Source organism: Pinus tabuliformis, chromosome 4_2, assembly GCF_031772625.1.
Source record: "Pinus tabuliformis cultivar Carrire ecotype Pingquan chromosome 4_2, CPIR1, whole genome shotgun sequence".
Taxonomy (NCBI): Eukaryota; Viridiplantae; Streptophyta; class Pinopsida; order Pinales; family Pinaceae; genus Pinus; species Pinus tabuliformis.
This window is the reverse complement of record NC_142304.1, coordinates 52679246-52691805: the sequence shown is the minus strand read 5'-3', so window position 1 is coordinate 52691805 and position 12560 is coordinate 52679246. Positions and strand designations below refer to the sequence as shown.

At 40.0% G+C, this 12560-nt stretch overlaps 2 protein-coding genes across 4 annotated transcripts in view; both read left to right on the top strand.

The window, feature by feature from the left end:
* LOC149168245 (brefeldin A-inhibited guanine nucleotide-exchange protein 5-like) overlaps positions 1-12560 on the top strand; it is a 287450-nt gene that overhangs the window by 111356 nt on the left and 163534 nt on the right. The window lies entirely within an intron of this gene.
* LOC149168246 (uncharacterized) lies at positions 7710-11045 on the top strand. Of its 2 annotated transcripts, none has more exons than XR_016259738.1 (2): positions 7710-10056; positions 10167-10274. XR_016259738.1 is itself a non-coding variant. In XM_089428175.1 (2 exons), exons 1-2 carry the CDS (start codon positions 9939-9941, stop codon positions 10760-10762), a joined length of 714 nt encoding a protein of 237 aa, XP_089284301.1. In that variant the 5' UTR covers positions 7710-9938; the 3' UTR covers positions 10763-11045. The 2 variants fall into 2 exon arrangements, 1 of the variants encoding a protein (XP_089284301.1); XM_089428175.1 differs by having other exon boundaries at positions 10167-11045.

Genomic DNA, 12560 nt, shown 5'->3' with positions numbered 1-12560 from the left:
TAAGCTAAAAGGTAAGTACCCTGTTATTTGTTTCAAATGTGGAAGAATAGGTCATTATGCTGGAAAATGTCCTCATAAGCATGATAGTGATGGTGATGTAAATTCTAAAAGGATGGTATACAAAAAGAAAGGTTTCAATAAGAAGAATTTCTTCTCTAAGCAAGATGAGTCTGATGAAGGTGAATTTGTAGTCATAAAAAAGAAATCAACTAATCAGTTCCCTCCCCGCAAAGGAGCTAATGAAGAATCAGATGAAGAAAATGACCATGCTGGAAGCCAAGAAGTATTATTCATGGCATTCACAAATGATGATGATTCAGGTCTAGAAGGAAATGTAGATGAATTGTTAATGAGTGCCATTAAAGAAAATGAGAAATTACGAAATAAAATCATCTCCCTCAAGGTAGAAAACGAGGAAACAAAAAGAAGGGAAGACCTCTTGAAAAATAAGCTAAAAGAAAAAGAAGAAATTTATGAAGAACGTGAAGCCGAAATAGTATCTCTGAGGAAGGAATTGGAGCAAGTAAAAAAGGTTTGAGAAAGCTCTCAAATACTTGGCTGTATCCTAAATAATCAAAAACCTCAACATGACAAATCTAGGATAGGTTTTAAAGGAGAATCATCAAGTACTAAGAATAATGCGAAAATCTATGCCAACATACTTTCCAGCAACCCAAAAGAAGAAAGATTATTTCATCAAAGGCCCATCTCAAATCCAAAGAATGAAGAGAGAGTAACTCCAAGGAAGAATTTTGATTCAAATCATGGCTATTACAATAGGTACAAAACTATCTTTTTTGGGGATTGCTTTTATTGTAAAAATTTTGGTCATCAAGCTAAACATTGCATGGCCCGTAAGAATGAAACACCAAAATTGAAGGATCAAACAAACAAACCATATGGCCTCATAGGGCAAGGACAAATCAAGACCTACAACTCTTTTGATCCCTTGGCCAAATTTGATCCAATTTGCTCATTATGTAATGATACTGGACATAATGAACAAAATTGCCCTTTCAAAAGAAGAAAAAAAAATGAGAATCCCAACATGGATAAATGTGGCCTAGCTCTATGTGCTCACAGTGATGAAAATCATTGGTTTGTGGATAGTGGGTGCTCCAGACATATGACAGGGGACAAAAGGAAGTTTGTCTCATTGAACAAAAAGGAAGGAAATGTATCCTTTGGAACTGGATTTGCGAAAATTGTTGGAAAAGGAATTGTTAACCTTATTAATGGAAAAGGAAAGGCTCAAAATGCTTTGCTAGTAAACAGGTTCAAACACAATCTCCCGAGTGTTAGTCAAATCTGTGACCAAGGACATAATGTTGTCTTTAGCACTAAAGATTGTGAAATAAGAAACTCTTCCTCGGGGGAACTTGTGGCGAAAGGAGTTAGAACATCAGATAACGTCTACATTCTGAACAAAATTCAAGAAGATAAATGTTAATTAAGTCAAACAGATGAAAGTTGGCTGTGGCACAAGTGACTTGGACATACAAGTTTCGATAACTTGATCAATATCAGCAAGATTAATGCAGTACGAGACATCCTAGAGTTATTCAAGCCAAATCAAGGAGTATGTGGTCCATGTCAACATGGAAAGAAAACTAGAACCAGCCATAAGACCAAGGAGTTCTCTACATCAAAACCTTTGGAGATCATCCATGATGATTTATGTGGACCAACTAGAACTCCGACACTCCAAGGAGAAAGGTACTTTGTTTTATTTGTTGATGTCTATACTAGAATGATGTGGTTATATTTCATAAAATATAAATACGAAGCATTTGAATGTTTTAAGAATCTTAAAGCTTTTGTAGAAAATGAAAAGGATTCTAAGATTAAATGTCTTAGAATGGATAGAGGGGGAGAATTCACATCAAAAGAATTTGATGAATTCTATAAAGTACATGGAATCGAAAGAGAACTCTCTGCTGCTAGAACACCCAAGCAAAATGGGGTAGTTGAAAGAAGAAACCGAACAGTTCAAGAAATGGTAAGAACAATGTTAATAGCAGCTGACTTGCATCCAAAATTCTGGAGAGAAGCAGTTGGGACAACGGTTTATACCTTGAATCGAACTAAACTAAGACCAAATAATGAGAAGACTCCTTATGAATTATGGAAAGGAAGACTTGCTTCACTAAAATACTTCAAGATTTTTTGGAAGCAAGTGCTTCATAAAAATCAATGTGGCTCACCAGGAAAATTTGATTCTCGGGTTGACGAAGGGATATTCCTTGGATATTCTATAAGGAGAAAAGCCTAAAAGTGCTACAATAATCGACTACGGAAAATAGTGGAAAGCATTGATGTGAAGATTGATGAAGACCTTCCAGAAAAGGAAATTGAAGATCATGAAGTTAACCCTCTCATTGAAGAAGAACCTGAAAAAGAGGAAAAAGATCAAGAAAAACACAAGGAAAAAGAACCATCTCAAACCCTTCGAAGATGAAGTTTCTCCAAAAACATCACCCAGAAGAGCAGATTATTGGCAATATAGATGAAGGGATGCAAACCTGAAGAAGGATGACAAGTACACCAAAGAAAAATGATGTTGCTCTTCTATCCATGATAGAACCAGAAACATTTACTCAAGCAAGGATCCTCATTAGGTAAAAGCCATGGAAGAAGAAATGTCTCAAATCGAGAAGAATGAGACATGGGAGCGGGTACCCTCGTCCAAAGGATAAAAATATAATTGGAACCAAGTGGGTGTTCAAAAACAAAATGAATGAAGATGGACAAATCATCAGAAATAAGGCAAGGCTTGTTTGTAAAGGTTATTAAAAAATTGAAGGAATTGACTTTGAAGAAACCTTTACACCAGTAGCTCGTGTGGAAGCTATAAGGATGTTCTTGGCATTTTCTTGTTCAAAAGGATTTAAAATCTATCAAATGGACGTAAAATCAACATTTCTAAATGGGGAACTCAAGGAAGAAGTCTACATGGAGCAACCAGAAGGGTTTAATCTAGCAAAAGGAAAAGACTTTGTTTGTAAGTTGAAAAAGGCATTATATGGGTTGAAACAAGTTCCTAGAGCTTGGTACACAAGATTGGATCACTATCTACAACAATAAGGCTTCAAGAAAGGGGTGGTAGGAAGTAATCTCTACATAAAGACAGATGAGGATAAGTTACTAGTCACACTTGTCTATGTTGATGATCTATTTTTTGCTAGTAATAATGATGAGATGAGCCATGAGTTTGCTCAAAATATGTCAAAAGAGTTCGAGATGTCGATGATAGGAGAGTTATCTTACTTCCTTGGACTACAAGTATCTCAAACCACGACAGGAATGTTCATATCTCAAGCCAGATATCTTAAAGGCATGCTTAAAGGATATGGAATGGAAGACTGTGCACCCATGAGCACACCTATGACCACAGATTGCTAATTAAGCAAAGATGGTCACTCTTCTCCGGTAGATGCAACTCATTACAGGTCAATAACTGGAGCCCTTCTATACTTAACTGCTACCAGATCCGACATTATGCAAGCAGTAGGTATGGTGGGAAGATTTCAATCAGCTCCTAAACAATCCCATTTGTTGGCTGTAAAAAGAATTCTCAGATACTTGAAAGGAACTCTTGATTTCGGTCTTTGATACCCTAAGAGGTCAACTCTTACTGTGACTGCATACACCGATGTTGATTGGGTCGTAAGTGTCGATGATCGAAAAAGCACTAGTGGAAATGCATTCTTCCTGGGAGATTGTCTAGTATCTTGTACTCAAATATTATGGATGAAGGAGGCTCTGACAGACATCAACATAGGTACAAATCAACTAATCACCATATATTGTGATAATACAAGTGCTATCAGTCTCAACAAAAATCCAGTGATGCACTCAAAGACCAAACATATAACAATCAAGTATCATTTCCTTCATGAACAAGTAGCTGAACAAAACATCACCTTGGAATATATCAATACTATGGAGTAGATAGATGATATTTTCACAAAACCTCTTCCTCGAGAAGCATTTGAATATCTTCGCCAAAAGATGGGGGTTATTTCTCTAGCATCACATTAAGTTGATTCATAAAGATGTTGCATGACAGGGGGAGCAGTTCGACAGGGGGAGTCCTTGTGCACTCCTTTGCCATTGATGTCAAAGGGGGAGAGAAGAAGAATATTGCCATCAACTACAAAGGGGGGGATTGTTAATCTAGGTTGTCATTGATGTTAATATAGCAGTGTTTGTGATGGAAAATTCTTTGATACATGATTGCCCATTGATGCCCATTGATCATAATGCTCAAAGTTTGATATATGATGATATGATGAGATGGAGGACCCAAGTGGATTGAACAACAGGAAGTCAATTGAACAGTAAATGATGCGTCAATTGAACAACAATTGAACTGCAATTGAACAACAAATGACCCAGGAGGTCAATTGATCAGCAATTGAACAACAATAAAAGCATTTATTCATGTTCATTTTGTGTTCCAAATATAAATGATTTAACTGATAAAAATAACAATTGAAAAGGAATATTGATTCATCCCCCCTCTCAGTATTTCCAACATTTTCATGGACACTTTTGGGCATGAATTGGTGGGGGGATTCGACAGAAAAAGTGGGCTAGGTCTTTGCTTTTGTCATCCTTGCCCGATTTGGTGTTTAGCTTTGTATCCTAGTCGCGTGGGATCTCCTTGACTGGCCACTAGCTTTAGGGTTGGCACTACTTAGAAAATCCTGACTTTGGTTACGTGGCCCCACTTCCCGACACCACATACATCACCCCCTTCCACTCATTTTAGCCCCATTCATCTCTTTTCCCATTTGGGTCCACATGTGTCCACTAGGTCCACATACGGTTAGCCTCCCCCTCTCTTTGTCCACACCTTGGGTCGAGCCTTGAATGATGCCCAAAGGTTGATGCAACTAAAAAGAAAAGAAAAAGCATAATTTGTCCACTCTCAACATAAATGTACCACAAAATTTAAAGGATGGCCGAAACATACAAATTTAAGACGTGGGCAAAAACCAAACATGCGCTCCACCCTTAAGGTGGTATCTACTGCCATATACTACACATCATGCTCTCATCCCCTAGATCCTCGAGCAATTATGAGGAAAAATCAATCAAAGGCAAAAGACATATGAAGAAGGGTGGAAAAACAAAGGTCAAGGTAACTCATGTACCACGATTTGCTCCCACCTACACTAACATACCCAGGTGTGGGCTTCCCTTATTATAGCTACCCTTATACCATGACATGTAGTCTGGATGAATTCCTTGATCCCCACTCCGTTCCATTACATTATCATTTTCCATCTACCACTTGAGGGATGTACGATGGACATGTCACCCCCTTTAAAGGTTGAAACCACCTAATAGGGTCCTTGATTAGCCCCTTATTCAGCTTGGAGACACTTGTACATGCCAAAACCCACTATGGAAGTGCATGCCACCATGAAGTGCCCCATTGATTCTATGACTTGTAAGCTCTTTTACTTGATTATTCTAATGAATTGTTGTATTGGAGGGCAAGGGGACGCATTGGATCATATGCAGGATTGCAGGTGGGTCCCCATATTGGGCTTGATCACCCTATATAGGGTCCTAGCCCTCTAGAGGGCCACATTGGCACTTGTAGGGTGAGCGTTGAGATCCATGGGCCTCCACCATAGTAGAGAGTACTTCATGGATCCCCAACACCACTTGTTGATTGCTTGTATTCGACCTTTTAGATGAGGATGATGCACCTGGTTCACCATGCTTAATCGACACCACAAATGCACCATACACTTGTTAGATGTTCCAAGGTTCAGAGGATGTCTCCCGCTGCAGAGGGAGTGAATATGTCATCATCCTAGCCCTTACAAATGGCCTACGGGCATTTCCGATCCACTTGGAGATCCTGAGGATGTCCTTGTGCACCACACCCACCTGGGAGCACCATAGGTTCTTGCTTGGAAAACAAGGGGCCAACCCCTTGTCCACTATGTTTGGAGTCCCGTTTTACATCATGGCACCCCTAGGGCTTCATTAGGCCTCCTCAAAGGCCCAACGACTCACTATATTGATCTTTCTGCTCCCTTGAGAGGCTTATTCTTGTTTTATCGAGCTATTTTGGTGGGCTTGTCACCAAAAGTATTTTTATTATGCACATTATTTTATTTTTTGGGCCAATATTAGTCTAAATTAGGCCATTCAAATCCCTTAGAGGATTGTATAAATAGAAGTGAGATATTTATTTTCATCATCATCACTTGGATTGGATTAGTATCTCTTATGAGATTTTTCGCACGAGCTATTTTGGTGGGCTTGTCACCAAAAGTATTGTTATTATGCACATTATTTTATTTTTTGGGGCCTTATTAGTCCAAATTAGCCCATTCGAATCCCTTAGAGGATTGTATAAATAGAAGTGAGATGATTCATTTTCATCATCATCACTCGGATTGGATTAGTATCTCTTATGAGACTTTTCACACTTTTTGTTGAGATGAATTTTGGAGCTTTTCTTGATGCACTATGATGTTTGGATTTCTCTATTGTCTTTGGAGCTTCTTCAATGCGAAGTTGATAAATGGATATACTCTATCTCTCATGTAAGTCGAAATTTTGATGATATTCTTGTTATCTTATTGGTTAACTGCATGTATGTTGTTACCTTTATTCTTGGATGGATTAAATGTAATGCGAAATTCTTCTGGGACCTTGAATATTTGATTAAATGCATGCATTGACCTTTGAGGGATTGGGTGAATGTTCCTAGAGACACCTCTTAGGTTAAAGACCTTGAAACTGTTTCCTTCGCAAATTTGAAGTATAAATCTCTATTGATTTAGTTGTTGCTCATGGAGATGCTAGCAAGGACCTATTAAGGCTCCTTAGCTCACAAAATTCCATGATATATGTGTATCTTGACTCCATTAAGCCCAAGCAATAAGGCACTGATCCTCATATCCTTTGGTGGTCAAAATAACATTTCTTTTCTTCATTTATTCCAATTCTAGGCCTAACCCAAAGGTCTCCTAGGGCATCACTCGAAATCATTTGTAGCCCATCCAAAACCCTTGAAAATTGGTCCACCATTGTGTTGTAGTTTGCTCAAGATGTCCTCCAAATTCCAAGCAATTCCGACAGTGGAATCCCGAGATATAGCAAGCCATAGCCACACGACTATTTCTTGCCCTAGGTTGATTTTGGGTTAGTGTACTCATCAGGATCATTGCATCCAAATCTTAAAAGAAAATTTGTCTTTTGATCCCCTTCTCTTCCCTAATTAGGTCAAGCCCCTCCTTGGCTGATCAACTTCGTACCCTTGACCTAATTTTGGGTCCACATGGTCCTGTGTGGTCCTGCAACTTTACAACTCCAATTCCATAAAGATCACGTAAAGGCCAATTCTCCATAAGGATTTCCGGGTCGAGGAAACCTCTTGACAAGATATATTCCCAAACCCTAGCCTCAAGAATCCTCTTAGCTCTTCGTAGAGAGCATATCACCCATAGTTTTAAAAATCGTTCCGGTCCAACCGGTTACCGGCCTAACCGGCCGGTTGGGAGGCTCACCGGTCAGAACCGGTGAAAAAACCCGGTTTACAGCACCCTTTGCCCGGAAAATTGCCCTAATCGGTAAAAACCGGCCGGTTTAGGGCGGAACCGGCCGGTTTATTGCTAACCGGCCGGTTCCGTCCTAAACCGGCCGGTTTATGGACAGGCCGCCGGTCAAGCAAAAAGCGCAGCGGTTTTTTGGAACTGAGGGCGGTTTAGGGGTTTTGGGGGTGAGGGAAAGGGATTTTCCCTCCAAAAACACCCTCACACTTGCTATAAGACACCCCTCTCACTCTCATTTGTCTCACACAACTGATTTGGAGTGTTTGTGAGTTTGTTTGTGAGCTTGGAGAGTGTGGAGTTTTTGCTGAAGTAGTCATCTTGGAGTTGGAGTTGGAGCTATTTTGGAGATAGTGTGTAGCTGTCAGTGGAGTTGCCATCATCAAGAGGAGGCTAAGGGAGCTACTTTGCATTTCCAGGTAAGGATTTGCACTTGATAATTCCTCATTTGGGTCTGCTGTCCATGAATTATTTTTTTTGTGCTATAAACTTCTCACTTCAATGATCTATCATCTATGCTAAGCCTATGAACTCTCTAGCTCTATGCTATCAATTTTTGTAGCTTGCATGTGCATTTTTTTTCCTACATTTATCATTGGTTTTCCATGTTCCTTAGCTGCAATTTTTTTTTTAAATGGCAGATTTCTTTGCAAATTGTTATTATTTCAAGCAAACATGGCTCCAAAAGGAAAGGACAGTGCATGGGTTCATTGTGATGTAATTGAGGGAAAAATGATATGCAAATTATGCCATAAATCTATTGGAGGTGGGGGTATTCTTAGGTTGAAACAACACTTGGCTGGGGTAAGAGGCCAAGTAAAGCCATGTGATGCACCAAAAGAACTGTTAGGTCCTATTAGGGCAGAATACATTGCCAAGCTTGAAAAATTTTATGAGGATAAGGCTAGGGAGAAGGCCATCCAAGATGAAATTGCAAGGAAGAGGGAATTAATGGAAGCCATGAATCTTATGAAAGAGAGTGGGTATGATGATTATGAGATTCAAGACTCCACTTCTATCCCTTCCACCAATGACCCCTTTCACTATGTTCATCCTTCTGTTGGAGTTGGCCAACCATCAAAAGGAGCAAAGAGACCAAACATCCAAAGTTATTTCTCATCTTCTGCCAACATTGCCTCTTCTAAATCTAATCCCACTTCCTCCCAGCCAAGTTCTCAACCCACTTTGGATCAGCATTGGAAAAAACAATGCAAAGAAACTTCTCACCAATACATTGCTAGATGGTGGTATGATTCAGATATCCCATTTAATGCTGCTCGCTCACCTTATTACCAAGCTATGTGGGACTCTGTTATAGCTGCAGGAAAGGGCTTCAAAGGCCCTAGTATGCATGACTTGAGCGGAGCTCTTTTGCAAAAAGAGATATCTTCCATTGATGAGTATTTGGCTGAGTTTAGAGAGTCATGGGTCAAAACAGGTTGTTCCATTATGGCAGATGGATGGACCGATGGAAAGAACCGCACTATCATTAATTTCCTTGTTTCTTGCCCTCAAGGAACCATGTTTTTGAAATCAGTTGATGCATCTGATAGGGTAAAGGATGCAAGCCTTCTATTTGAGCTTTTGGATAACATTATTCAGGAAGTTGGGGAGCAGCATGTTGTGCAGGTCATCACTGATAATGCCTCAAACTATGTTCTTGCTGGAAAGATGCTTGAGGCCAAATATAACACCATATTTTGGACTCCATGTGCTGCACATTGCATAGACCTCATGCTTGAGGATATAGGCAAAGTGGAGTGGGTAAAAAACACTGTAGAGCATGCCAAGTGCATTACAAAATACATTTACAACCACTCATGGGTATTGAGCCTAATGAGGAAACACACTGGAGGCAAAGAGCTTGTTAGGCCTGCAATTACGAGATTTGCAACTCACTTCCTCACGTTGCAATGTCTCAATGGTCAACATAGAAACTTGCAGAAAATGTTTTCCTCTGATGAATGGTCTGAATCTCGGTGGGCTCGTAGACCAGATGGAAAAGACACCAAAAAGAAAGTGTTAGACACTTATTTTTGGAAAAGGTCTGTAGAGCTTGTGAAAATTACCGAGCCCCTTGTTAAGGTGCTAAGGTTGGTGGATGGGGAAAGATTGGCCATGGGCTACATTTATGAAGCTATGGATTAGGCAAAGGAGCAGATACGGGCAGCTTACAATGACAGGTTAGCTAAATATGGCCGTATATGGGAGATCATTGATAACAGATGGAACAATGAACTCCATCGTCCTATACATGCAGCCGGGTATTTTTTGAACCCAAGGTATCACTATAAAAATCGGCTAGGAGATCAGCATGATGGGGAGGTCAGAGCTGGATTGATTGATTGCTTGGAGCGCATGGTCCCTAACCATGTAGACCAGTTGGATATACATAGACAGCTTACTATTTTCAATCAAGCAAGTGGTACTTTTGGCAAAAACTTGGCAAAGATGGCAAGAGATGTGGACCAACCAGGTAAGCAATTCCAATTTCCATTTTGTTTTTCATTTCAAGTTAAAATTGTTTACGTTCTTTACAATTCAAATTATAAACTAAGTTACTAATTATTGTCTTTTTCTTTGCAGCACATTGGTGGGAGTCATTTGGTGGCCAGTGTCCTCAATTGCAAAGGTTTGCAATTAGAGTCCTCAGTCAAACTTGCAGTGCTTCAGGTTGTGAGCGCAATTGGTCTGTTTTTGAGCGCATACACACGAAGAAGAGAAACCGTTTGGAACAAAAACGGTTAAATGATCTTGTTTTTGTGCAATACAACCTTCGACTGAGGAGGAACCAAATGATGAGCAAATCACCTGATCTAGATCCCATTGTGTTGGACGATATTGATCCAACATCAGAATGGGTGGAGGAGACTGAAGATCCTGTGTTTGAGGCTGATTTTGATATCGACATGGCTTTAGCGGAGGATGAGGCAGATTATGTGGCGGCATCAGAACCAGGATCAGTAGCGGCATCAAGGAAAGGCAAGGAACCAATGGAAGGCACTAGTCGTGCAGGTCGAAAAACTCGTGCTTCCATTAGGTCCACTTCTATTGTCATTGGTGGCATTGATACTGATGTTGCAGATGAGGCAGAGGCATCCTCAGACTCTGAACCAGATGATGTCTATGTAGCTCCTGATGATGATCCTGTGTCTAGTAGTGGTGATGGACTTGATGATTGATCATGTGTACACTGTAGACTTGTAGTAGGCCAATGGCCTCATAGCTTGCAGCATTGTTTTTGGACTTTATAGGCCATTTAGAGCCTCATTTCTTATGTATTTTTCTATTTTGTCGATGATATGTATTGCACTCGGTGCCATTTTGATATATTCACCTTTGCATGGTATATAAATGAGCAAACTTTGCATATTTTGTCTCTATTGGCTTGGAATCATGGTTTTACATCTTAAAAATAGTTTTGTTTCATTAAAAATTAATTATTTAATGTATTTTTTAAAAACCGGTTCGTTTAGACCAAACCAGTCCCGGTTAGACCGGTTCCGGTCGGTAAACCGGTTCATTAGGTGGACCGGTCCGGTCACCGGTTCCGGTTTTAAAAACACTGATATCACCTTGGTTTTCAAGCAAGAAAGCCATATAATTGAGCCTCTCTTGTGAATAGGCCTTTGGAATCACCCCTTATCCTCCTATTTGATCCATTCATCTAGTGATTCCCCTTATACCGGGTTTCCTACCATCGGTTAAAGTCCATAAAGAGCAGGGAGCCTTAGTGGAGGTGATAGTGGGCTATCGCTCCATTGTTGCCCTTGACCTAATAGTTGCTTTATAGGATCCCTCTCTAGGACCTCTGCTAGTTTGAGCGGTAATAGGGCTCAAGAGGGTCTTCTATTATGAACACTTCATGTAGACTCAGGACGGTCTCATTGTTTGTCCTGATCAATGTTATTGGGAGTGCCTTCTCGCCACCCCCTGAAATTGCGCTCTGAGCAGGTGCATCTTGGGAGTGCCCCTAGGTGTGTGCTCCCTACTTCTCTAAGACACTATCTACAAGCTATACTGCCTGTGACACTACTGCAACTAGGGAATGTGCTCCCAGTGCACTCCCTGAGAAGTTTGGATGCTCCCACACATAATGAAAAATAATATTTTCCGCTTTTTGCTAATTTTTAGGTGGAGGTGAGACCTAGGGTAGGTATAAGGTTTAAGGTTTAAAGGAAAGTGATGATGGAAACAAAAGAGCTCTTCTCCCTCTCTTTTACCCCATTCTTTCGTTTTTGTTTGATTGAGCTCAGGGTGGAGAGAACAAAGAGGAGTTTGGAGGAGAGAGAAAATGAGAGCTTGGAGGAGTTGTCTCTTCATCTCGTACTCTTTCCCTTTCCTTCTTCTCTCTCATTTTATTGCAATTTGTTCATCTAAGACTTGAGAAAAATGGTCTTCTTGTGGTTTATCATTCCATTTTTGGTTCACATTGTGTTGGTGAGGCAAAGGAATCAGAGGGAAGAAAGCGAAGAAGATGGTAATTGCTTACTCATAGTAAACCAATTTAAGAAAATGATGGATATTTTGAAGCGGATGAATGTGACTGTTGACAATGAAGAGAGCAATGAAGGAGCAAAGCTTTGTTGACACCCTTTTGGAGATATGTGACAAAACTTGCAGGGGGTGGGTGGATGTGTAAGGTAGTGGAACCACTAAAATTTTATGTCATTGAGAAAAACCTTATTCTAGTTCGTATACTCATATGAGGAGGCATCTTTGTGGGGTGATGGAGAATGATGACAGTAAGAGTGCCTTTAAGATTTTAGTTTGCCCTAAGATATCAAAGGAAGAAAGACAAAAATACATCAAGATAGAGGAAGCTGCATAAACAAAGCATGGTAAAAAAACAAAAGCTTCAATCACTGGATGCGTCATTTAGATTTCGTGGCAACATATCTCTATCTCCTCCTGGTTTTGGGATCAATATTAGATTTCCTTGATATTGGCTAAGTCACCAGGTTTGTGTTCGAGTTCGAG